The sequence below is a fragment of the Moschus berezovskii genome, chromosome 14 (assembly GCF_049115385.1).
Source record: "Moschus berezovskii isolate FMDL1 chromosome 14, NW_MosBer_1.0, whole genome shotgun sequence".
Taxonomy (NCBI): Eukaryota; Metazoa; Chordata; class Mammalia; order Artiodactyla; family Moschidae; genus Moschus; species Moschus berezovskii.
In genome coordinates this window covers 86,159,907-86,183,153 of record NC_142473.1, presented here as the reverse complement: position 1 = coordinate 86,183,153, position 23,247 = coordinate 86,159,907, and the positions used below count along the sequence as shown (strand labels likewise).

Below are 23,247 nucleotides of genomic sequence, written 5' to 3'. Positions count from 1 at the left end.
GAGATGTCACACTGCCCCTATATGTCCCTGTGGTCTGCCTTTCATGCGATGATCATCCACTGGCTCACCTCTGGCTGCGTCCAAAAGGAGCTTTAGCATCCAGAGAAAATTCTGTTAAGGGATTGTAAGCAAAAGTCAAGAGCTCTCTAAACTCTGAAATGACAAGTTTTGATTGTTACAAGAATTTTTTTCTGAAACATCCAATTAAATCACTGAAATAAAAACAGGGTCTTAAGTAGTTCTCTTCACCACAGTCCTGCTTAAGGATGGGCCCGGACCAGAGACACTTTGGTCATCCTTGTAACTTCCCATCCGAGATCAGTCACCCTGCCTTAAGCACACAAAATAACGCCAAGTCGGGGGGGCTGGTTAGATCAGGATTTCTTTTTATTCCTTGTTGGTTTAAAATGGCTAATCAGAATAAAAAATAAAAGGGCCTCTGTCTAGAGGCTGGGGTCACCCCTATTTTTGAAGGTGAGAACCCAGGTATCCCCTCTACCCAGCACCATACTGAGTGGGCAGGGGGGACCCCAAGGGATAGCTGGAGGGGCCTAGGCCTGCCGCTCCTTCTCTCCACCCCGTTTTTGGCATGTGATGAGAAATATTGCTTTTTGGATTCTTCTTTCCCGGCCTTGGGTTTAAAAATAATGTTGACCGTGTGAACGAGGGAGGGCTTTGCAGGGCCCACTGAAGAAGCCCTCTCTGCTCCCTCTCCCCCAAGAAGGGGGGCTTACCCCAATATTGTTGCTGGAGCTTGGCCAAGCCCTTCTGACCACCCTACCACCACGTCGTGGGGCTGAGGCACCCTCCCCAGGGGAGACTAAGTGCTGCTGAGCCTGGAAAACAACTCTCTTCCCCAAGCCCGCCTCCTCTGACAGAGCCCGCCCCGACTCTCCTCTCCCCTCCCTAGGTGTCTCCTGACCACGCAGCTGGTGCTGTGTCCTCAGGTGGGACCTGGGATCGAGCGCGGGACCCATGGGGAAGAGACTTCAGTGCCGTCTCCCCTTTTCCTGCCGGTCTGAGGAACAGGTCAGGGCCCCTCACACATCTCCCGCCCTCGCCTTCCCCTCCCAGGATAGATATAGAATTTCTTTGATATTTATAATATATATATATATATGTACACACACCTGGTAACGCAGAAGAGGAAAAAAATAGAATCCGTAACAATAATAAAAAAAATTATTTCTGGTTTAAAAATGATCTGGTTCCCTCCAGGGCGAGCAATTGCACAAATGTCCACTGAGGCTGGTCCAGGGGGTGAGGGAGGGAGGGTCGGGGCTGCTACCCCAAGTCTCGGTGCCCCCACGCTCTGACCCCCCGGCCCCCCTGCGGTTTAAGAAACGGCCCTCTTCCTCCCAGAGTCGGGGCTTGCACAGGTCCGTGCGGGGGAGGGACCCTTTGGTGCGGGTGCAGAGGCGGCGCCAGGCTCACACTGAGATCTCGTAGGTCGTGCCCCCCACCCCCGACACCTTCTTGACGCCCCCCCTCGTGGGGCTGCTGAGAGGCGGCTGGCCCGGGCCGGGGGCAGCTGAGCCTATGCTCTTGGGCTGTCCGTTGGATTTGCTGTAGGCGGTCTTGAGCTGTACTTCATCTCTGGGAAGGAAAGGAGAGCGGGGTCAGCGTGGGACACGACACAGCAAAGGGACACACTTTGAACCAGGCTGAGAGAGAAAACATCCTGTCTACATACGCCTTTCCGACCCAAACACCCCCTTTTATGTTACTGCCCTGCTGACAAGCAGCCTGCCTCCCTCCTTCCCGCTTATTCCTTCTCTCCAGTAACAGCTACACTGCTCAGTTCCTCTCTGGCAAACAGACTGCTGTTTAGGGAGACGTCCTCAGCCTTTCAACAGGCAAGGCCCAGGAAGGCAGCAAGAGAGACAGGGAAAGGCAGGGCTCTCCCCGGGCAGGGCGGGCGGGGTCCGCGCTAGAAGGCACCCGGGAACCCCGAGGCCGCCTGCAGTCAGCGTACGGGGTCCAGGCTGCAGACACTTACTTGGGTGTCAGTAATGGCTGCAGGGCCACTTCCTCTGTCTCAGGGACGCCAGGGGGGGCTTTCTGACTGCTGTAAGACACGGAGCGGCCCAGGTACGGGGCGGGCAGGCCTGGTTCAGGGGACGCGAGTCCCCGGCCCCTCAGCCCATCCGGCTTGCCAAACCGGGGAGCCGCTGGACGTGCCAGCGGCGTCTTGCCCAGTGGCGAGCGCTTGGAGTCGTCGGAGGAGGAGCTGGTGCGCGGCGCATGGCCCGAGCCGGGCGTGCACTGGACGCCCGAGTCCCCCAGGCCTGGCTCCTCCTCGCGGCCGGACGGAGGCGGAGGCGACTGGCGCAGCAGCTTCTCGCGCTCTTGCAGGGAAGCCACAATGTGGCGCGACAGATTGTCGTAGCGGACGGGCGAGGGCTCGCGGGGCGGCGGGCCGCCGGGCGCCAAGCGGGGGTGCCGCTCAGCCTCCCGCTGCTGGGCCAGCCGGGCCGACAGGAAGGGAGATGTGTAGCCCAGAGGCGGCTCTGGCTCCGGGCCCGCCTGCACGGACTCAAAATCAGGGCTGTCGGAGGGCGTGAGCAGGCTGTCGTAGGACAGGCTCCCGTTTCGCGTCTGGTTGGCCAGGCTCTTGTAGGAGGTGGAGGTCGTGCCCTCGGAGCGGATGGACTGCAGCGGGCCCAGCTCGAAGCCTGTGCCCTGGGCGGACTTGAGGCTGGAGGAGCGCGAGCCGCTGGACAGCGGGTCAAACGGGAAGCCTTTGCCGAAGGTGGGCGAACGGAAGCTCTCGGGCTCCAGGCTTGGCTCGGAGCGGTAGCTGGGCTGACGGCTGCTCTCTGCGATGGAGGTCGGCTCCTTCAGGCTGTCCCCGCGACTCAGCTGAGGGAGAAAGCAGAGCTGGCTCTTAGCCGCCCCTCCCGCAACCGATGCCAGGCCCCGGAGCCCAAGGAGTCGTCAGTGTGGGTCCCGCGCCAGCAACATGCTTCGAGTTCACCTGCGTTCTCGCGTTCAACCCCGAGGCTCATCTCTGACTAGGGACAAACGGCGTCTGGCTGTAAGACGCAGGGACCGAGGCGCAGACAGGAGGAGCGTGTCTGGCGGCGGAGCTGGGTTGTGAACTCGGAGCTGAGGCTGCCCTCAGCGCCTGCATCGACGGGGCCACAGGGCCCCCCTCGGCGTGAAGGACGCGCACCAGGGAGACTCGGCACCACGGGCGCCGCTGCCCGCCTCCGGACTTCGCTCCCTCGGTGCCGCCGCCGCCTCCCGCCCGCTGTCCCAGAACCGGCGGCCTACATTCCGGCCCGACTCCCTCGTGTGCGCAGTACCTTGGCGCTGGACGAGTGAGGCATGGCGGCGGACGCGCTGCTGCTGCTGTAGCCCGGCCGGTACCTGTACATGGTGGGCGTGGGGGGGCTGTCCTTGCCCAAGAGGTTGCTCTCTGCAGGAAGAGAGGCCGAGGGGCGCCACCTCAGGAGCCGCTCGCTCGCTTAACCTGGCTACAGCTGCTTCGAGTACAGCTGACACTAGGTAGGCACAGGTACACCAGGCAGAAGGGAAGGCCCAGGAGCAGACACGGGTTTGCTGAAGCCGAGACTACAGACTCAGCCCAGCCCAGAACCAAGAGTGTGCGCGTGCAGAGCCTGGGGTGCTCTCTGGTCTGCCCAGAGGCTGGCGGTACACGCACACACACGGATGGCCGCTTCACGGCCCGCGCCCCGTGGAACCCCTCTCCCGCTGTCCGCAGAAGTGGGTCGAGCACCGCTTGCTGGGTTTCCTCAGCCACAGCACAGCGGCCTCCCCCACCCCTCGCCCAAGCCATCCCTGCCTGACCTCCGCACTCCTGCTGCCACACTCACCCTCGTTACTGGCCAGGCTGAGGTGTGTCCGCAGCCCCGTGTAGCGGCTCAGGTCCGGCTTAGGAGGTGGTGGCGGTTCCGCGTCTGCTGACTGGCTTTCTGTTACCTCCAGGCTGCCTTTAGACTGGAGAAATGAGGCAGAAGGGAACATCAGGGTGACTCGAAGTGCGAAACTGGGGGAAGGGGGGGGTGGCGTCATGTGCCTCTCAACTAGGAAAGGAGAAAGCAGCCTCTCTTGGGATGGCGCTGCAGAGGGAAGTCTTCCTCAACAAGGGTTTCCCTCTGTCATTTATTTCCACCAACAACTACTTGTTGAGCTCCCACCATCCATAAGTTCTGTTAAGTCCTCGGAAGACACGCGAAGGAGTGGACCCAGTTTCTACTGTTAATGAACTTAAAATGCAACGGGAAAAGAAGTTATGTATTTGAGTAACTCCAAGACAAACCAGGGGCTTCCCTAGTGGCTCAGAGGTTAAAGCGTCTGCCTCCAATGCAGGAGACCCGGGTTCGATCCCTGGGTCGGGAAGATCCCCTGGAGAAGGAAACGGTAACCCACTCCAGTATTCTTGCCTGGAGAATCCCATGGACGGAGAAGCCTTGTAGGCTACAGTCCAGGGGGTCGCAAAGAGTCGGACACGACTGAGCGACGGAACGGACGGACGGAAGACAAACCAGAAAGTGATAAATATGCAAAGAGATTTAAACAAAGTGAGCGTCCACCTCTGCTGTGGGGGCGGATCCCCGAGGTGCCCAGCGCTGCCCCCTGCTTCCCCACCTTAGTCCTCCGCAGCTCCCCCTGGATGCCATTGTCCATGATCTTCACGGTTATCTGGCCATCGGACACTTCGGGCCGAAGGAAGGGCGGTCTGATGACAACTGTCTTCTCTTTCTTTGGTCTCCCCAAATACCTGAGTGTCAAGAGCAAGAGGGCTTTTATTCAGTCGTTTAAAAATACCTACTGGCTGCCTACCCTGTGGAAAGCACTTTTACAGATACAAGGAACAGTCCCAGCAGGCCAGGGCAAAGACCAGCACTGAACTGATTTCTCCAGTTCTATGAAGTACAAGACCAACAGCAAGACCAGGCCTTGGGCAGATACACCAAGCTCGAGGCTCTCTGGAGTGAACCTCATTCCCGCCTCTCCAAAGGGAGCACCACCTACAGAAGGCACTGCACTCACAGGGTCTGAAGGTCGGCACTTCGGCACTTCCCATTCTAGGAGAACCCACCCTAAGAGCAGCCCCCCACACCAGAACCAGCCCAAAGAAGACAGACGTGTGTGACCGAGGGTGGGCGCCAGAGCACAGCGTACGTACCTGGGTGCTGGGGAGCTGCAGAGAACACGGCTGACGTTGTTACAGCAGCCATTGGTGAAGGGGTTCACACCTCCCCGGAATTTACCCGTAACCTGGACGGAGGAAAAAGGACCAGGCCAGTGAAACAAGGGCACCATGGCCTCCAGAAGCCAACACAGCATTGCTGACACCTTCCTGTGCACCCACTGCCGGGAGACACGAAAAACGAGCAAGCCTGCCGCAACGAAGTGCGTCCCCGTGGAGACTGCGAAAGGGACTCTACTCAGGGCCATCAGTCCAATGTCTAGGTCCCCTCACAGAAGCTACCTAACCCTGAACATCAGTGTCTTTATGTAAAGGGGGGACCTCCACGTAAGAGTCAGCAAGTAACGCCGGCTGTCACCATGCGCAGGAGCGTGTGTGGCTGCACGCTTTCCGAGCGCTGGCCCAGGCCTCTACTGCTTCTACTGGCTCAGAGCCCTCATCGTCCAGGACGGAGGACGCGTTCTACAACGCTTACTAGCTGAGACGCGGCCTGTCCTCGTGCTCACAGGAGGAACGTGGACGCTGCATCACGGAAGGGATACGCCGCTCCCTGGGCCGAGACACAGGCCCGCGTTCCCCTCGCGCCCTCCTACCTGTTCGTTGGTGGTGCGTCCCCGGGCCACCAGCACTACATGGAAACCCGTGAGGCCGGCAACCGGGACGAAGAACAAGCCAGCCACACACATCACGGCCATCCTGGAGCCAGCAGTCAAGGAGAGCGGAGCCCTGTGGCCCGGCCCGCCCCGGCCCCCACCCCGGCCCCCGCCACCACAGGCCTGCACCATCTCCCTGCCCGCCCCCGCCGGCAGTCCGGCGACCCACAGGCCTTGAAGGATACGTGACAGCTGTGCGGACCCCGGAGAGCTCCTCCATGTGCGAGAGGACGTAGAGGAGGCCAAAGCCAAACACGCCCGTGATGTGGGCCGTCAGGGAGAGGAGGAAGAGGAAGAAGTAACGGTAGTTCCGGCGGCCGATGCAGTTGTTCACCCAGGGGCAGTGGTGGTCGAACTCCTGCGGGCGGACAAGGCAGGCTGGGGTCACGGCACCACACCTCTTCCATCAGCAACGGCAGACACAACTAAACACTGCTTTTAGCAATGTGTGATCACGTTCAAAATGTAAAAACAGGCTCCTGCAGTTTATCTATCGCTCTGTAGGGCTTCCCAGGTGGGAAAGAATGGTAGCGAACCCGCCGGCCAAGGCAGTAGACATAAGAGACATGGGTTCCATCTCTGAGTCGGGAAGGTCCCCTGGAGAAGGAAATGGCAACCCGCTCCAGTGTTCTTGCCTAGAGCATGAGCATCAAAGGCCAGGGCCATCTAACAGTTTATCCTACGTGACCAAGAACTCTGACAGCACAAATGTCAGAAGTTTGCAAATACATTAAGATTTTTCTTTTTTTTAAAAAAAAAAAGAGGCTCAGAAAAAAAATCTAGTAGGCAACTGCTTATAGCTAAGTAAAAATAGACTGGGAAAAGGGTTAAAAATAAAAGACAAGGCATGCATAAAGAAAGAGAAATATAATTGTACAATTTGTTTTGTGTGTTTTTAATTTGAAAATCGCACACTTATTTTTAAATTTTTATCTGAGTATAGTTGCTTTACCGTGCTGTGTCAGCTCCTGCTGTGCAGCAGAGCGCATCAGCCATGTGTACACGCAGGTCCCCTTGTTTGGACCCCTGCGCACTGCGGTCACCAGAGCTCACTGAGCAGAGCTCCCTGTGCTGTGTGCTGGCTCTCATCAGTTACCACTATGAAACCTGAACGCAGCAGCATGATGTCGTGGGACAGAGAGAACACGGAGGCAGGACAGATAACCAAGAGAGGCCGCGGGCGGAAGGCCAGAGCTCTGACTGCGTGTGGGAGGGCCTGCGCCTGGGCCTGCCTACCCAGGGCCCCTCCCGCAACAGGACACGCACACACCGCCTCTCGCACGTACATCGCTGCCAGCACTCTGGCAGCGCAAGAACAGCCCCGCCGGCCGCGGCCCAGAGTCCACAGCACGCGGTCCCGACTCCGCGGGCAGGCCGCCGACAGCCTGGGCGACGCGGCCCGCCGGCACTCACCTCCACGCAGTTGTCACAGACGCTGCAGTGGGAACAGCGGGGAGGCCGGTAGAAGCGGCAGGTGGCACACCACTTCATGCGCACCTGGATGCCCTTGATCTCCACGGTTTTGTAAAGGGGTGCCCGGAAGTCGTCCTCTTTGTCTTCATCCTCTTCAGCTGCAGAGAGGAAACGTCCCTGAAAACACAGCTGTGCCGCAGCTGTACTAGGCACTGGGGACACAGCGATACTGCCTTCAAAGAACGCAGTCTAAAGGCAGGGAGACTAGGGACTGGTAGCTCCAATGCTGAGAGATCAGCTCTAAATACACCACCACGGAAATGAGGAAATAATTTATTCTACACTGCGAAAAGTGGTTCAAGAAGATGACTCAGAGGCGGCTCTGATATGGATAGGTTGGGATTCTTGGTTTACATATTATGAATGTATTTCAAAAGAAATAGATGATTTACATATCAAAGTACATACATAATGAGTCTGCGTAACAGTTCAATATTTACAAGTACATGACTGAGCTACAGCAATCCAAATGCGGAGAAACAAACGAGCGTGAACCTTCTCTCCATGCACAAAGTCCCTTGGCCAAAGGTCTTCCCCTGATTCCCTATACATGTCAGTACTGGTTCTTGGTTCCAGACATTCTCTTTACCTGAACACCCTTTCAATTTTCAGCTATCAGAAACTTACAGCAGAAAGCAATACAACACTGTAAATCAACTATGAAAAAAAAAAGTCACCACCCCACTTCAAAAGTGAAACATTATGCCTTCATCTATAATAAGCAATTTTCATACTTTAAATTATTAATCTAAAAAAAATACCTGTGGGAAGGAAACATTGGTAAGCGATGGTGCAGTAATTATTACGTTTTCAATTAGAGATGCTAACAATGTAACTAAGTGCACACCAACAGACCCCAGGCTGAAAACAAACACGCCACAGGTGCGTGGGCGGGCAGACCCCGTAAGGCTCCAGAGCGCTAACTGAGAAAACGTATGACGGCGCAACAGCAGCTATCCCTGCGCTGGGAACGCACAGGTGGCACTTCTCTAGTTTACGGGCCTCCCTGGTGGCTCAGCTCGTAGAGAATCCGCCTGCAGTGCGGGAGACCTGGGTCCCATCCCTGGGTTGGGAAGACCCCCTGGAGAAGGGAAAGGCACCCAATCCAGTGTTCTGGCCTGGAGAATCCATGGAGTCGGACACGACTGAGCGACTTCCACTATCTATTTCAGACTTTCTACGTTATGAAGATTCTACTGTTTTAAAGGAAAAAATTCAAACGCTATTTATTTTGAAATAACCGATTCTTCCGCACCGTCGTCTATCAGAAGCGAGCTTTCTCTTCTGAAAGTTCTACAGTTTTTTGATTACTCTTAAAAGTCACCAGTGTAGGAGAAGGAAATGGCAACCCACTCCAGCATTCCTGCCTAGAGAATCCCATGGACTGAGGAGCCTGGCGGGATACAGTCAATGGGGTCACCAAGAGTCGGACACGACTTAGTGACTAAACCACCACCACCACCAAAAGCATATATGTGATTTCAAAGACACAGGAGCCCAATTGTAAATGTTGATGTGTTTATCTGGTAACTGATATATCAGTGTTAATTTTAACCTTAATTGTAATATGTGATTTTCATTGATCACCTTTGGTATTCAATAATAAAATTATTTTATGAATATGTAATTTTAACCGTAAAAAAATAAATAAAAGTCACCAGTGTATGTATTTATGTAAATGTCTTCCCTATCTTCCCTTCTAGACTGAGCTATTTGAAAGCAATGACCTTAAAATTTTTTTAAAAAATCCCATAATCATCAGTAAATATTTGATAAATGAACATTAAACACTTGGTAAAACAGCCTTCCTCGGCTTTAGGATCTCAAAGCACCTCCTGTTACTCTAGTCTTTGAAACAGAAGTCAGAAAGCACGGTGACACAGGCTTTGTGAGCACGGTGAATTTCAGACACACCTCCCCTCACCACAGCTGCTGCCCCGCCCCAGTCTGTCTCGAGAGGGAACTGCACATGTGAGAGAGCAGTTGGACGTCACCAGCAGCAACCATCAGCATCAGCTTCTCTTTCTGCCTTAGTCCACCAATGCTGGGCCTCACTCTTGCCTCCTGTTCCAGAAACAGCCCAGCTCTGTGAGCGTCACCCTTCCACGAGGAGAGGAGAACGGCTCTTCCTCCGGGGCACTCTTCAATCACCCGCTTACCTCAACGTCAGCCTCTCTCTTCTCTGGCTCCACCTCCTCATGCTGCCAGCACGCTAACCCCTCTGTACCACAAAACAAACGAGGCCCTTCCCTCTCACTGGAGACACTCCACCTTTCTGCCTTCTCTGCCAACTTCTTAAAAGAATAACCTCAATCCTCACGGATGCTGCTCCCTCATTTCCCATCCACTACCTTCCGAACCACTGCAGTTTTGGTAGCTTCACTGTCTCTCCCACATACATAAACACACGATTAAAACTATTCTTGCTGGGAATTCCTTGGCAGTTCAGTGGTCAGGACTCGGCGCTTTTGCTACTGGGGCTTGGGTTCAATCCCTGGTCAGGGAACTAAGATCCCGCAATCTGCACAGCAGGACCAAAAAATAAAAGATTCCTGTGTGTGTGCTGTATTTTTTTTGGCCATGCCATGAAGCTCTGCGATCTTAGTTTCCCAACCAGGGACCGACCCCGTGCCCCCTGCAGCGGACATGCAGAGTCTTAACTACTGAACAACAGGGACGTCTCAAACAATTCTTATTAAGATCACTAATTTCTTAGTTACTAAAACAATGGGCAACTTGGAGTTTCCACACTATTGAGTGTAATTTCTGATGACGCCAACCATCAGCTATCTCATGAACTTCCCTCAGCTCCCACTTCGTCCAGTTTCTCCTCCTACTTGCTTTGCTTGCTCAGTCCCTCCTCCTTCTGCTCTGCTCATTATTAATCAAGGCTGGTCAGGCTGACACACGTTCTTTCCTAACCTCATCCCACTTTCTCTAGACAGTCTCACTCCTGCTGCTGACAAAACTACATGGCTGGGGACTCTGCGCTGAGCCTCACTACTCAAATGCAACTGAGCGATCCATTGAAGTGAAGTGAAGTGAACTGAAAGGCGCTCGGTCGCGTCCGACTCTTTGCAACACCATGGACTATAGTACATGGAATTCTCCAGGCCAGAACACTGGAGTGGGTAGCCTTTCCCTTCTCCAGGTGATCTTCCCGACCCAGCAATCGAACTGGGGTCTCCTGCATTGCAGGCGGATTCTTTACCAACTGAGCTATGAGGGAAGCCAGAACAATCCATTAAGTATCTCAAATTCAGCATGTCTACAGTGCTCTGTCTTCCCTCCAAAATTGCTCGACGTTCCTGTAACTTGGGTCTCAGTTCATAAACACCAGCATCTAACTGATCTTTCAAGGCAGGAGCAGTGGAGCCGCCGTCACCCTCTCACTCTCACCTAAGCACCAACTCAGTTCAGCTCAGTTCAGTCGCTCAGTCGTGTCCGACTCTCCGCGACCCCATGAATCACAGCACGCCAGGCCTCCCTGTCCATCACCAACTCCCGGAGTTCACTCAAACTCATGTCCACAGAGTCGGTGATGCCATCCAGCCATCTCATTCTCCGTCGTCCCCTTCTCCTCCCGCCCCCAACCTTTCCCAGCATCAGAGTCTTTTCCAGTGAGTCAACTCGTCCCATGAGGTGGCCAAAGTATTGCAGTTTCAGCTTTAGCGTCAGTCCTTCCAATGAACACCCAGGATTGATCTCCTTTAGGATGGACTGGTTGGATCTCCTTGCAGTCCAAGGGACTCTCAAGAGTCTCCAACACCACAATTCAAAAGCATCAATTCGAGGCGTGAACAATTCTCCTGGAGCTAAATCTGTAACTCCAGCTTTGAACTCCAGTTCATCTGGTTTGCATTATTGCAGTAGCCTCCTCAAGGTATCCGTCTGTTCTCACAAAAATTACTTTTGTGAGAGGAGAGCTGATCCCGTGATTCCTCCAGCTCAAGCCCCCCGCTGTCCAAAGGAAGGCCTGTCGCCTGTTTAACACGCAGTCTTTCACACTTGCCTCTGGCTTGTCTTTGGTGCCCTGGCCCAACCCTGCGCCATCCTCCACCCCTGCAGCCTGTGTTTCCCGGCCACACGCTGCTTCCTCTGCCTACAGTGCCCTCCCCGCCCACCCTCCACTTGGTGAGGTCTTCCCACCCCACCTCCAGTGGCATCTCCCCAGTTTCCCTGGGCAGGGTAAGCGCACCCTTTCCAAGGTCCCTCAGAGCCCTGTTCATGCTTCCATTACAGGTCGTACCACACTGTTCCTCTCTGACTCATCTCAGATGTTATCAAAGTGAGCAATAATGCCCAACCCACCCCTGAAATAAACCTCTGCTGGATGAGCAACTGAAAACCAGAGCTGACCCAAGGCGGGTCAAAGGCCTAGAAGTTGTAAAACCCCGGCGTGCTTTTCACCATTAGACCCCAGGAACATCCCAAAATGCAAGACCCTGAAGGCCCCAGACCGATCGTGCACGCCGAAACTCTTTTTTCTCAAAGGCAGTTCTGAGAGAGAAGAGGGAAGTCTTACCTCGAGGGAAGATCCCCGGGTCCATGAAGGTGGCCATGCTGAAGTTGGCCAGCACAAACAGAAACACCACCGCATTGTAGACGGGCACTGCGGGCGACACGGACAGGCTCAGCCCCGGGCAGCTGCAGACAACAGAGAGAATGAGGGGATGCCTCGACACTCGGGACAGTGGCCGCGCGAGAAATGTAGGTGTGCGCGCCCCCCACACACACGTCTCGTGGGGCTCACCTTCACTGTCTCAAACTGTCTTCTTCCTCCCCAACAGGTGCTTCTGCTTTCCCAGGGAAATGCTCACTTTAGATCAAGGTACAAGACTCATACGCCCTTGCACTGAAGTCTGTGTTCTTCAAATTCATTCCTACCCTGTGGATCGCCCATGTGTCATGGCCTCTGTCCTGACCTCCTCTTAACCAGGCCCAGGAGTGGGGACTAAGAATGTAACCGACACCAGCTGCAGTCCTGCTCTGGGACAGCCCGAGGCCCCTGGACCCCAGCCATGCCCCACTGACCCGCACGCTGGCCCAGAGCAGGCGACACCACCTGCCTCTCTGGCTCCAAATCACTCGCCACTGCTTAGAGTTTCTTCAGATCCATTATAGATACAAGTATGTCTCACACACTTCAGAGAATTTTATTCAACTAGGCTAGTTCTCAGGATAAACAAAAGGAAACCACTCATAGATAAGGAAGACCCAGAGATCAATAAATGAAGCAGAAGAGTGGAGGAGAAAAGAGAGCGAGCGAGAAGGTATCAGAGCAGAGTGGCCCTAAATCCTGCAGGGAAAAGAAACGGGCTACACATATCGAATATTCCAAGTTCAAACCACAAGAAGGCTTTAGGGAACTTCTCCTTGACACCAAGAGTGAGCTGGGCCCTCAGATTCTGTCAGGACAGAAGCCTCAGGAATGCGGCCTGCTCTGCCTTTCCCTGAGGATGGTTCCTGCAAGTGTTAGAACAGCAGATGAGCTGCCTGTGGAGTCCCCGGTATCAAACACCCTCTCTTCCGGCTCAGCTCAGAACTTCCCACTACAAGACAGTGGCTGAACACCCTAATCTGCTCTGTGGCTGAGAACTTAATCTCCAGAATTAGGCCAGCATCTGTCCTGTCCCCCTTCACCCAGAGCAGCCGCAAGGAGAGGAAGAGTTCGCTGAAGCAAAGGAAGAGGCGCCAGCAGGACTAGACAGCAAATGACTCTGGAGACTTAATCCACAGCAGGTCTGGATTCTGCTGAGAGCGGATCTGTCTCCATCCGAACAACAAGCAGAGTCCTGAGCGGTGATTCAGGACGTTCAAACGAACGGAGCTCCTCAGTGAGGAGTAAACTAACGACAGGGCTTCCCTGGAGGCAGCAGTAAAGAGTCCGCCTGCAAACGCAGGGGACGTGGGTTCGATCCCTGGCTGGCAACATCCCCTGGAGAAGGACATGGCAAACCACTCCAGTATGCTTGCCTGGGGAACTCCCATGGACAGAGGGGCCTGGTGGGCTACAGCCCCCGAGGCTGCAAAAGACTCGGATGCGACTGACAGACTAACCAACACAACAGCAAACTAAGGACAGGAGGCCAAGCTGACCGTCACAAAGCGCCGCGCGCGTCTGCGCCACCACCACCCACTCACGCAAGCTCCACCGAGCCGATCACTAAAAAGAGACTGAAGCAAATATGCACCATGTGCCAGGCTTCTTCAGACAGTAACTCTCAGTTAACTCTGTTAACTCTGCCTCTCTCGACGGGCCAGTACCTACTTGGGAGACAAAACCTTGAAGCCAGAGTGAGGGCAGTGACTTCAAGGAAAAACAGACCTCCAGTCACGGCTCTAGTTTTATTCTGCCAAAGTCTCCTAGGAAGCCTCTTCCTCTGGGGGCTGATTCAAAAAAGCTGGCCCCACACCTTGGCAGGGTTTGGGGTGGAATACAAGCAAGAAGGCTGCATCTTCACACAGCCCCACCCAAAGCGTGACCTCCCAGGCTCCTGGGAGGGAGGGAGAGAAACTGAAAACCAGTCATCCAGGTCAGAGCCCCTCCCTGCTTCTTAGCTGTCACTTCAATTTCCGCCCAGGGAAGAGGAGAAAGGGTGACTCACTTGACTCCTACAGCCTGAGAAGATAATTAGAAGGAAAAAAGAATTAAATCCTTAGAACACTGAGGTCTATGTGATTTAAAAGTCTCATTCCTAGAACTGGCTACTGTGGCCTCTGGAGCTTCGGAAAAAGTAAGGGTCCCTCCGCCTCTGAGTGAAGCTACAGTGAACAGGGACACGTCAGCCCCTCACTGACGTCAATCTTTCGGCCCCATTCTGTCCTCAGTCTCTGCATTTCCAAACAAAGCAAACCACTCCATTTCTAGGATATCCTGCCAAACACCTTCCCCTGGATAATGAACTTTATCCCTTACAACCGTCTGGATATTAACCCCTCCCAGCTGAAATGTGTGACTCTAGAAACAAGCTCCCATCTCGGTTCCAAAATAAAAACTAAAAAGTTCCAAAATAAAGCCCTATCCCCACTGTGGCAAGTATACAGAAAGGATGCAAACAACTCCACGGCACGGGCGAGCCTCACTCCTAGATTCAAATCAAAGACTACTGCTTCCAACCTGAGCACTCCAAGTCAGGTACCTCCCACCAAGGAGAGGCCTTGAGAGCAGAGCCTGCCATACCCCACATCCTGCCTGGCTCCAGGAGGGGCTTGCCGTAGCTCCAGTACTTTGCCAGATTCCCAGGTGACCCCCTCAAGTGGCCTGTCTCAATCTGCCACCTTTGATGGGAGGAGGTGAGGCCTGAGCTGAGGAGCTGTTGGGGCTCGTCCTCCGATGACGGCAGTAATCACAGAGCTCCAAGCGCAGGGAGTGGCGTCGCTTAGAAGGCTGGCTGACTCACGGGTGAGACTCCCAGACCTACACCACCCCAGGGAGAACAGGTTCTTCTGCCCGCCGCTCCAGCACTCCTGTTTCCAAGGCCAAATTGGGAGCTGCTGCTGCTGCTAAGTCGCTTCAGTCATGTCCAACTCTGTGCGACCCCAAAGATGGCAACCCACCAGGCTCCTCCGTCCCTGGGATTCTCCAGGCAAGAATACTAGATTGGGTTGCCATTTCCTTCTCCAAAATTGGGAGAGTGGGTTTCAATACTCAGAGTACTGAAAACCTGTTCCCCAGCCCTAACTCTTCCTATTTTTTATATGTGTATATATATATATATATATGATTAAATTCCTGGTGAGAAAACTAAAGTAGCAGTCAAGAAGCTTTGGATTTCAATCCTGTCTTCATCAATGCTTTGCTGCTGTAGCCTTAGGTAATTCACAGGAAACGCTGTGAGCGTGTTTCGTCAGCTGCATCACACAGACATCAGAACGAGAGAGACGACGTCTGAGAAGAGCTTACGAGTCCTTCTGAACTAGCTGGCTTAGCATGAGCATCCGCAAGACAGAAGAAACAAACAGAAAACATTATTAACCATCAATTATCATTCCAGCCCCACCTCCCTCCCTAACTGCACTTCCTCCATCTGAAGTACCAGACTCAAGAACACAACAGAGGCATTTGCTCCTAAAGGACAGGTCTTTGCATTCCTGCCATGTCTAGCACCTACTCCTAGCATATACGGAGTGTTCCTTGGTAATGAAGCAAGCCTAGAAAGAACATCCCACTTCTTGCCCCGGGGGATCCTCAAGATTCCACGGGAAAAAAATCCCTTCCCTTCTAAGTGGGTAAATTTCTCATGAAACACTGTATTTGTCCTGTCTTTTCCAGACTGTCAAGCAGCCGAGTACAAGACGTAGGACTTGGGCACGTATTCCTGGATGAGAAAACAACGTGGGAAGGAAAAGAACCACCACTGCTCAATTAATGCCCTAAATCACGAGGCTGCTCCCACTCAAATCAGGTGCCAGCACCTCTGCAGTCATGAAAAAGAAACCCAGAGGGAGAGTCACCGAGGTTGCCCAACTCAGTGGGTAAGACCCTGGAGAGGCGAGACGGGAAAGGTGGAAGCTGCACAGCTGGGGCCTTGATGGGACCAGGACGGGTTTCTGGACAACCCTGACTTCCCTTCCTGCAGAGGATGGCTCACGGCCCAGACCCCCATGCCCGCCCCACTGGTTTTAGAAACAGATGTCTCGGACACTAGCTGACGTAACTCCACAGGCTCAAGGAGACTTTAAAGGATACGACTTAGTGACTTATTTCTAATGGTATTGTTAGGAACCCTAAGGAGGTCTCCGGGTCCCCAGGAAGGCAAAGAGGAGATACCCAGGGTCTGGGCCTCTATGCGTCAGCCTCTCTTGAACCAGAGCAGTCCTACCCTTACACTTTATATACTGGGTTCCACAGAAGAGCTCAGTGGAAAAAAAAAAGGGGGGGGCATATTGCTTAAATAAACTCTCTAGGTCAACTTCCTCATTATACAGAGAAGACAGAGGTCTGCAACAGCTAACCGACTTTACCAGAACCAGCTTCCCCAAACAGGGCTTATTCCTCTCCCCTGGAATTGCCCGCTGCCCAGCACAAAAGGAGACTCAGCGAAGCCAGGTGGGGTCCAGGCTGGTGACCTTAAATGCAGCGTCTATTACCTAACCGGGACCGGGAGGTTCCTTTAGCAGGCCCACGACTTCCCAAACAGTGGACGGAGTAAAGAGCTACAGGGTCCCCGATAGCTCCTCCTTAGTTCCAGACTGGACAAAGGCTGTAAATGAGAGGCCATGGGGGAGACCTCAGCAGTTCCAGGCGAGCTCCTCTGGAGCAGAACATCACGTCTTGCTGACCACACCCAACTGCTAATTTCTGCTCAGCGCTTTCCCTGCTTGACAAAGAAACACGGAGGGTGAACCGCACCTAGTTACTAGAAGCCGACGTGTCTCCACGAACTACACCTGCCAATCGAGAGGGCTCGTCGTCCTCCTCCTCCCAGGCCTGTAGGCCCCAGAGGAGCGCTCACCTGGGGCCTGCTGTGACGTGAGGACAGACAGTTGCAGCCTGGTGAGGAGAGCAGGGTGGCAGCACGGGTCGACTCGAGGCCCCAGCAGGAGCTGGTTCCAGAAGAGCCTTCCTCCAGTCTATCGGAAAGCAGTCTTTTCTAGGCTGTATATGGTTTCAAACAGAGCACTGAACCTCAGAAGGGACAGGGAGGTTTGGGAGAAGAGTGCTGCCTCGAGCCAGGCACCTGCTTGCACAGGTGCTGCTGCAGTCAGATGGACAGGAAGAGATGAGCGCGTCAGAAGCCGCAAGCGCCAGGGGCCTGAGACAAACAGGGTGTCCACCACGTCCCCACGAAGCGGGCAGGGGCAAACCCAGAGAGCAAAGGCCGGCCAGACCCGTGTCCTGAGGAGACTGCCGGGGGAACTCGAGCAAAGTCTTAAGGCGCTTCTCACTTCGGGTTAGAGCCAACAACACCAAGTAAGAGTCAACCCTGTCCTCCAAAATCCTTTCTCCTGGAGCTGACAGTGCAGGGAATAAGGAGGGCCCCTGACTTTTCTGGCACCAGGCAACAGGAAAGTAGGTTAAACAGCTTCAACTATCAGTTGAGAAAATGCCTATGTCAGGACAACTCTTTGTGGCAAAACTGGTAGAACCAGCCAAACACTTCAATGGCTCCAGAGGAGCAAATTAAGACCAAGGATTCTGCTTGCCCCAACTCAGGAATTGATGGGTTGAAAGAGAAACCACGGAGCCAGTCCCCAATCTCTTCGCTTCCCAAAGGCTTTGCCTCTTAAAGGAAAAGACTCCCTCTCCCATCAGGCGGGTCAAACAGTGTCAGATTAGTCTTGAACCCGTCCCTCCTGAGGGCACCACAACTGCCCCAAAGATACTAAGATCCCACGTAAACATCCCTCAGCTAAAAGGCTGACTGCAGTGGCCATAACAGCAGAAACCAAAACAAGCCCGAAACCGAAGACTCACTCCTCCTTTTTGGAAGGTGGGCTTGAACCCCTGAGGGACTCCACAGGTGTGCTCAGGGTGAAGGGCTGGGCCCAAAGAATCTGTGACCTAGTCTGCTCTTCGGGATGATACTCGTACCTTAGATAACAGGTTCATTCTCCCCTTATTTAAAAACCAAATAGAAGAACACTGCCTTCACTTTACTTCTGCATTGTTACTCTTTTGGCCAAACAACCCAGTTCTGAGAATCCCTTTTGGCATCAGAAGCTCTATTTGGAGGGAGGTGGCTCCTTCCCTCCTGTCACAGACTTAATTTCTGTTTTACTTTCTCCCCATAACAGTAACTGCCCACTTCAGTCATCCTTCAGTGAGTCCAAACTGCTTTTATGCCCGATCACTCCAGTCCATCTTCTTCTTGCCAGTCACCTCACACTGGCTCTAACCAGCACCCCACTTAGGTTTGGGCCTGAATCACAGCAGAGTCAACCCCCAGAAACCCTAGCATGCTCTGAACACTGACTCAGTGACTCGACAGTCTAAGGCTCAGGAGCCTGGCACACGCTAAACTATAAACAGGCAACAGCAAAGGTGCGCGCCAGGCAGTCGACCGCTGAACTAACAGAGAAAAGAACGAAGAGAAACCTCTCAGATCCCCTGCAGCAACAAGCGGATGCACAAAGGCCGGACATCCTAAGTGGGAAGGCTGTCAGCACCAACTGCTTTTCCTAAAAGGACCATGAACGGGAGAAATGCCTGCCATCCCCTTCAGCAAGAACCGAGGTAGAGGAAGCCTTCTAGGACTCTCTCCTTAAATGAAACCTGCTCTTTCCCAGTGGCCTTCACTTCTCTAGCTTCGGCCCTTAAGAACACAGAGAAAACCAGGGCTTCCCCAGGGGCCGAGGGCTGAGGATTCCGTGCCTTCACTGAGGGGGCCTGGGTTCGATCCCTGGTCGGGGAACCATCTTGCACATCACACAGCACAGTTAAGACCACACCCACACCACCACAGCGGAGACCATCTGAGCAGCACTAAGGGCCAAAGCCTCGCTGGCAGACCTGCTAAAGCGAGTCAGAGACCCTCCAAGGCTCTGAGACCTGCATCGCAAATCCGGGCTTCAGTGAGCCTGGGGGAAGCCACGACTGCCTGACGAACCTTCCGTCGAGTCCAGTTTTCTCATAGAACTGACTGCAGAGGCTGCGTCATCCTCTCTGGTGACTCCCTCCCACTTCCTTTCTAGTTCAGAGTCGTCTAATGATGAAAATGGGTAGGCAAAGAGGAAGACATCTGTGACTCCAGAGGAAGGGAGGCGGGGACGGCAGAGGACCGAGCAGAGAGGGTAGGCCTGGCCTTAACGCTTCTTACCACACCTCTGGTTTCCCTTTACCTGTATTATACCTCAAACACTCCCAGTCACTCGGCATTGCAAGTAAGGAGCCAACTCCAGAGGAAACATACCCCCCCTGCCCCCATCCAGCTGGGAGGAAACTCACGTAAAGGCAAAGAAGAGGGTCGTGGCTCCCACTAAGAAGATGGCGGCTGCTGAGACGGGAACATACTTGCTGGGTTTGAATCTCTTTGCAGACTCTGCGGGCATGTTGGAGCTCTGCTGGGAGATCTGCCCTGCCGCATAGCACAGGTCCACACAGCGGCAGAACAGACCAGAAAACGGGACGAGGCCAGCCACAGAGAGAGGAGGACCGAGGGAGACCAGGGACACAGAAAATTTAGACTCACCACCCTTCCCCCTCCCAAAGAAAACCAAAGGTCAAGAGATCTCCAAGGAAGGAAAGCACATGGGAGGGGGAAAGGTGACTCCAGATGACGAATAACCACCTCCCCAGAACAAGGCAGAAGGAGCGATTAAGAAACACAAGCGGCACAGCTTAAAAACCGGAGCCACACAGGAGGCTGCACACATGCAAATGGCCGCAGGTAGAGAACGCGGGCAGCTGGACAGACCAGGGAGCAGCGCATGGAGGGAGGGGAGGCAGTCCTCCGAAGGGAAGAAGGGGAGGAGACGGGAGCACAGAACACCTCTCGCGAGGAAAATGTCTTCGGAGGAGACACTGCAGCACCAGGACCACCTCACTCCCACCGGAGGGTGAGCGGCGCCCGGGAGAGGGTGCCCTGAGTTTCTATTTCAGTCCAAGAAGGGACCTGGGGCCCCTTCCGGCTTTAAAGAGAAACCGGCTTCACTGCAGTCCTTGTCCCTCTCAGGCGGTTTTCTCAACGCCACCACTCCCACACCTTGACTGCAGGGCTTGTCGTCTGGCAGTGGTGGTTTAATTTTATTTACTTTCTCTTGATGGCTAAAGCTGGGCAGCAGCTGTTACAAGGTTGAGTTGTAAATCCTTTTCTTTGAAGCGGGGGGGAACAGAGCCCAGAGCGCAGGAGCGCAAGCGGGTCGTCTTCAGTCTCTTCCTGTTACCCCCGAACCCTTCAAGTGCTCCGTTCCCTGCAGAGTTCGTGCAAAACTGAAGGGAAACACAAAATTCCCAAAGCCATGTTCTTCCCAATAAGCAAAATAAGATAAAGAAAATCAACTCCACTTGATACTTTTGAAGGGTCACTGTGGATGAAAGCAGAATTCCCAGAGGTCCCTGTCTCCAGGTCAGTCAGCGTCTCCAGTCTCCTTTAATCTCGGGCTTTCTGGACGCAGAGTTCAGCTGGGTGCCTCACCTGAAGAGAAACAGACACCTGATCAGAGAAATTTGTTCACAGCATTTCTCAGGAGCATTGAGGCTGAAACCCCACAAGGCGTTCCATTAAAATGTGCCCTCGGAAAGAAGATGATTTTCTACTCCACTATGTGTATGTGAAAAGTACTCTGAACTGGGAGGACAGTGGACTTAGAATTCTTCTCTCTTCTAAGTGCTCTTCATTTTGAAGAAAGAAAAACATGGCTTCACCTGGCCTAAGATCATCAGAGAACTAGCTCTCGACACAGATGAGGCCTTTCCCACCTGACACCGATGGGCAGTAACAAATACCAAGAATATCAAAATCTGAAGACAAAGGCACAGCAGAGAAGGGCAGTCCTAGAAAAGAGATTTCCCTTTGAACAAAGAGAATATTTATTGCTACAATGAAAAAAGGACAAAATTAGGACAGTAAGTCTCATTTCCTTTCTGCCTATGTCTCTCTCGCTCTTATCCTTCTATGCTTTTTAGTTACAACCTTGAGAGAGGCAAAAGCTGAATTTTTGGCCTTCTGAAATAACTCATGAAAGGACCTGGATGACAAATGTCCCTGCACTGAAAGGTGAGATGCCCTCTAAGAGAAACTGAGTCAACCAGAGGGGCTGGTCTTTCTCTTCCCAAGTCAACAGTTTTCTGCTCCTATATTGGCCTAATAGGAAGTCAAGGGACCCCACCTTCCCTGATGTGATTAAGAATAGCAATTATTTCTGTTGATGGTAGTAGCAAAATAACACTTCGGATTGTGTAGGATGCTTTTCATCTAGTGATGGCAAAGCATTTAACTCACATTATCTGATGACACAGTTCCTTATCCCATTCCATAAAACTGAAGGTTAGAGAATGCCGGAAGCCATCTACTAAGCAGTCAGGTTCAGAACTCACAGTTCACAGGCCCCCTCTGCCAAAGCAAACCCTTCCAACCTTTCTCATCTACTACACTACCTGTCTGCTGAAGACAACCTGGAATCTCCAGACCAAACATTTTACTTAAGGTTTTTTTTTTTTCCATCCAAGAGGTGTGGTATCTCCCTAATACCAAAGACAGAGATGAAAATATCAGAAGTTTTGAATAATGAAATATGAATGTACCCTGGAATCGATCACTTCCTCCTTTCTGTGGCATGGGAGACAGATCTTCCTTCAGATGCGCTTGCTCTCTCTTACACACACACAATGTAGTTTTAGAGGGCCACACAGCATAGTTAGAACGGATTGATTCCTACAGGAATCAAAGCACAACTTTCTGAATTTAGGTCTCAGTAACTTTGTTAACAGTGAGGAGCAAATTCTTAGTTTGCAGACAGTACTATTAAACTTTTCCCTCAAAGCCTCAAAGGTTAGAGAAGATGGAAAATTGCACTGCTTGTATTTTATCTAGGGTAGGATATCATTTAGATACCATATATTATTTCAGATTATGGGCTAATACTGTGAAAGTAATTCAGAGTCATAAAAGGCCAGGCTATTTGGGGAGGACAGTACTGGGAAACAAAAGAGATCAGTCTAAGATATTTAGAGGATATATATTAGAAGTGACACGACTAAACCTAAGGAGGCACTGGGTCTACTAGAGAAGCACCAGGTCAGAGCAGAAGGGTGTTCCGTGAGTAGCTGGGATGAGACTGCAGGGTGCGTGTGGTTCAGGAGAACCAGCAGTCTGGACCCACGGCAGTATGCCAAGGGTGGGCAAGCACGTGTATGATGCCGTCAGGCACAGAGCACTCTATGGAAGGCGACCACGTACACAGAAAATAAACTACAGACTGCGCCGTTTCAAGGCAAGGAAACTTGAACACAAGTACCTCCTTAAAGGGGCGAATGGATAGGGCAGCAGGACTGACAGCACGAGTCCTATTTCAGATAAAGTGGTGTAATGGTATAATACTGTAAAGCCCAATACAAAGTCATCAGTGTATGTGGAATAAGCCACATGTCAAGATACCAGCTGAACAGTCAAAGAGAGGTTTAACATGAGTGTGATCGTTATAAAGCGAGGCAGGAGAGTACCTGGCAATACAAAACTTGCAAGTACTAGGTGGGTTTTAATGACTAGGTGATAATGACTACTCTGAAGAGATTTAATATTGTACAAAGGGATCCTGGGATTAAAAACTAATAATACTAAGGGAGGCGAATATAAGGTCAACCCAGACAAGATGGCATTCACCAAGAAGTGAAAACTCCAAGGCAGAGACGCTGTCTAGAGGACAGCATACATCGGATCCCACAGCTCCTTCCAGAACTTTGTCACTTTTGCTTCTCACTTCGACGTCTCCATTTGGCCAGGTCGGTGAAGCACTTTCAACCTTCCTGCCCCACAGGATCCCTACAGGCAAAATAATGGCCAGCGCAGTGGAGCTCCCACTTGTGAAAAAGTACAAAGTGCTGGAAGCAGGGAGCTCCGAGCTGGTGGGGGTAGGGACGGAAGCGGGCGGGTGCGAGGCGACAGGTAACAGGATGAGGCTCGGACCAGAGAGCAAGGGTCGGCGGAGCGGGGCGAGGGGCTCGAGCCGCCCGGAGAGAGCGGCGCCCAGTCCCCCACCCCGCGGCCGGGGCGCCGAGGGTCGCCGTCCGGGGCAGCGCCGGCCCACACGGAGGGGACGGGGGCGGCGGCCGCAGGGGCCCCGCGGGCTGCGGGCCCGGGGGCGGCGGGGACCGGGGTCCCCTCGCGACCCGGCCCCGAGGGGAGCCCCGGCCTCTGCCGGTCGCCCTTCTCCGGGGCCCGAGGGTCCGGCCGCGGCCGCAGGACCCGGCCCGGACGCGGAGCGGGGCCTCCCAGCGCCTCCCCTGCCCGGGCCCCCTTCCCTAGAGGTCACGCTCCCCTCCCGGCCCGGGCCCCGCAC

At 53.4% G+C, this 23,247-nt stretch overlaps 1 protein-coding gene across 3 annotated transcripts; it reads right to left on the bottom strand.

Moving 5' to 3' along the window:
• Nucleotides 1–364: 364 nt before the first annotated feature.
• ZDHHC5 (zDHHC palmitoyltransferase 5) lies at nucleotides 365–19,619 on the bottom strand. Of its 3 annotated transcripts, none has more exons than XM_055424160.2 (11): nucleotides 19,196–19,619; nucleotides 11,831–11,952; nucleotides 7,246–7,403; nucleotides 6,018–6,190; nucleotides 5,773–5,875; nucleotides 5,156–5,247; nucleotides 4,615–4,747; nucleotides 3,840–3,963; nucleotides 3,309–3,421; nucleotides 2,000–2,862; nucleotides 365–1,596 (listed from the first exon to the last, which is right to left on the bottom strand). In XM_055424160.2, the coding sequence occupies exons 1-11, from the start codon at nucleotides 19,297–19,299 to the stop codon at nucleotides 1,431–1,433; spliced, it is 2,151 nt and encodes a 716-aa protein (XP_055280135.1). In that variant the 5' UTR covers nucleotides 19,300–19,619; the 3' UTR covers nucleotides 365–1,430. The 3 variants fall into 3 exon arrangements, with proteins under 3 accessions (XP_055280135.1, XP_055280137.1, XP_088699473.1); XM_055424162.2 differs by having other exon boundaries at nucleotides 11,831–11,917; XM_088843347.1 differs by lacking the exon at nucleotides 19,196–19,619 and adding an exon at nucleotides 12,059–14,945.
• Between the last annotated feature and the right edge of the window lie 3,628 nt (nucleotides 19,620–23,247).

Coding starts and splice junctions, on each gene's coding strand:
- ZDHHC5 (XM_055424160.2), bottom strand. CDS start 19,299: ATGCCCGCAGAGTCTGCAAAGAGATTCAAACCCAGCAAGTATGTTCCC. Junction 7,404..11,830: donor CCCGGGGATCTTCCCTCGAG/GTAAGACTTCCC, acceptor TCCTCTCTGCAG/CTGAAGAGGATGAAGACAAA. Junction 2,863..3,308: donor CTCACTCGTCCAGCGCCAAG/GTACTGCGCACA, acceptor TTTCTCCCTCAG/CTGAGTCGCGGGGACAGCCT.